This window comes from Morone saxatilis, unplaced genomic scaffold (genome assembly GCF_004916995.1).
Source record: "Morone saxatilis isolate NCDOM2014 unplaced genomic scaffold, NCSU_SB_2.0 Contig16, whole genome shotgun sequence".
Classification (NCBI taxonomy): Eukaryota; Metazoa; Chordata; class Actinopteri; family Moronidae; genus Morone; species Morone saxatilis.
The window spans coordinates 26,112,414-26,115,017 of NW_023339718.1; the positions used below are offsets into that span (position 1 = coordinate 26,112,414).

General features: G+C 42.2%; 1 protein-coding gene across 1 annotated transcript in view; it reads right to left on the reverse strand.

Annotated features, from left to right (window-relative positions):
* Positions 1–2,604, reverse strand: part of LOC118326156 (protein Niban 2-like) — a 44,238-nt gene that overhangs the window by 20,540 nt on the left and 21,094 nt on the right. The window contains 1 exon segment of the mRNA XM_035659082.1: positions 1,910–2,077. Coding sequence (XP_035514975.1) covers positions 1,910–2,077 — 168 coding nt within the window.

A 2,604-nucleotide genomic window follows, 5' to 3' on the forward strand; every position in this document is an offset into this window, starting at 1 on the left:
CTACAATACCTGCAAACTGAGTGTCTGAGAATGTAAGTGCAGGTCTGCTGGATAAACTGTAGCACCTGTTAGTTAATGAAGCCTCTGCTAAAGTCAACAGCAGAGGTGAAGTCAGAACAAAGCTCCTGTTATAAGTGACAGGTTCCTCCTGGTCCTACCTCTTGCATTCTATGCTGAGCACCATGGCAACCTGGTAAATATGTCATGGCATGATGCCATGATGTATTTACTCTAATTTCTACTTTCAGATCTGTGCCAGTTTCACATCCTTCTCCGATTGTGGCAGCTACATACACAGCTGAGAACTCAGAAGAAGCACGGAAAAGTTCCATCTTCACTCTGCAACATAGGGTAATTTGTGGACTAACTCAAATATTGTTTAAATAGATAGAAATGTTACACGCTGGACTTTGAATTAGGCGGCATGTAAAGACTGACCATCCAAGGGAGTTGAATTATATTTTTTACAATGCAGTCTCCCTCCTAAGTAGTCAAATACTACTGCTTGGTTCAGTAGACCTCCGGGCACTGTTGAAGTGAGGGAGTTGCAATCTGCAACTACTCCACTACTCCACTTTAAGTTACATCAGATATGTTACGTATGTTACGTTTTATTCATGTACTTAAATTCCATCAAATATGTAATAACGTTACTAAACCTATTCAAGTACCAAGTACTTTTTGTACCTAAACCTAACCTATCTATGACTATTTCTCAACTTTGACCATGTAAGCTTTATTTTAAATGTTATTTATTATTACTAACTAGCTGAGCCCTGTACGTCCAGAAATGACGCAAGATATTGTGAAGTGGAGGGCGGCAGTATTTGAACTGGTTGATTCTTTTTGTTGAGATCACTGCAGAAAAAGACGTACTGGTGACAAACTCCATTAGCTTCAATTGAAAGCTTTTTGCCATTGTTGTGGTTTGTTTGGAGTCTGCTGCTGACCTTACACACTAGCACCGCTTCTCATGTGCTTCATTGCAAGGAATGCAGGATGCGTGGGCTTTCAAGCACATGTGAACGCAAAGTTAAAAGCAAACATGTCAGCGCTCTGGAAAACAGCTATGACCTCTGAGGCAGACAACGGGGGCACCCCCCGGTATTTGGATGACTGCAGAGGGTGACCATGTTTGGTCAATACACTCAGCTCATCAGTTCTGTTGCAAGATACTAAGTGATAAAGACTAAGAAAAGTGCATCCAAAATATAACTTCAAGGAATGTTTCCCAAAATACACAGCTCCATGCTGGAGAGGGGCTGAATAAAGTGGGATCAAGTTGGGCCACAATTCAGAAGCGAACAAAACATTAAATTATGCACTGAATAACAATACTGGGGCGAAAACATGTAAGACGAGACAAGACTTGCCAATTCACTGGAACTGTTGCATCATCAGGTATTACTTTACAAACTGAAATCCACTTAAAGGTTTCTGAAAAGGGGTAGAAAGGTGATTCCTTTTTCCCATTATGCCCTTATCAACATGAATCAACTGTTTTTGTGCTAGATACAGAGGCCTGAATGTCTCTGCGGCAAATAAGGCAAGCGAACAGACAGCAAATTGCCCAATATGTTTCAGCCACAGATATTCCATCTCACAGACTGCTCTAGAGGCCTTGTGGCGAGGCTTTGATCCACTCCCTTCAGCTTGTAGCCCTCAGGAGCCACAGACTAAATCAAAGGACTCAAGTCCATATTTATGCCATAAACCTGCCCCAGAACATCAGTGTAGGCTGTCTTTGTGCCTTGTATCTTTTTGTTGAAAAAGCACCAAGCATAACATCAGTAAATCGTCAACTAATTGGGAGCATTAATGACCAATATAAGAACATAACTGCCACTAGTCATAGACACTGCTGAGATCATGCTGTTGTCCTTCAGTGCGTTTCAGTGGTGTGACTCACCATCGTTGGTGTGTCTGACGCAGTCCTGGAGGACAGCTTGCCACTTCTGCTGCTCTTTCTCCGTCACCACACAGAAGTAGTAGTGCCGGGCATAAGGGTGCCAGAGGATCAGAGGGAACTGGGTGGCACACTTTAGGAAGGGTGAACTTCCCATCTTGGCTTTCACCCCTGGAGAAAAATGACAACATAAACACACTGAGCAGTTAGTTTGAAGTTCAGAATTACTAAAGCATGTTGTGTCAAGATCCAATCATTCACAGGATGCTGTGCTGAATTCTATTATATGGATCTAAAATGATGCACAAGACATTTTCAATTTTCAGTTTAGAAATGTGACCATTGTGACATTTGTATAACCTTGCTGGGCATCTGGAGTAGCAAGATCGAGAAATCACACGAGTATCCAACCATAGTGGTTAGGACCAATCAGTGTCCTCTGAGGAACTACTGGCAGTTACGGCCTGAGCTACGGTTGTAGTTTCTGTGACTGATTTTGCTCTGCTCCTGACGGGCTTCTGTAAGAATTTGACTATGTTACGTGGTTTGTTAATCTGATTGATTAGCTCATTAGTTCATTGAAATTCCAGTTGAGAACCGGTTCCAAATGGTCAGATCCATTAGAATTGTATGCGTCCGAGCTTATCAATTCCTTTTATCAATGCCGGGAGGTTTTCTGACAGTTGCGCATTGCAGAA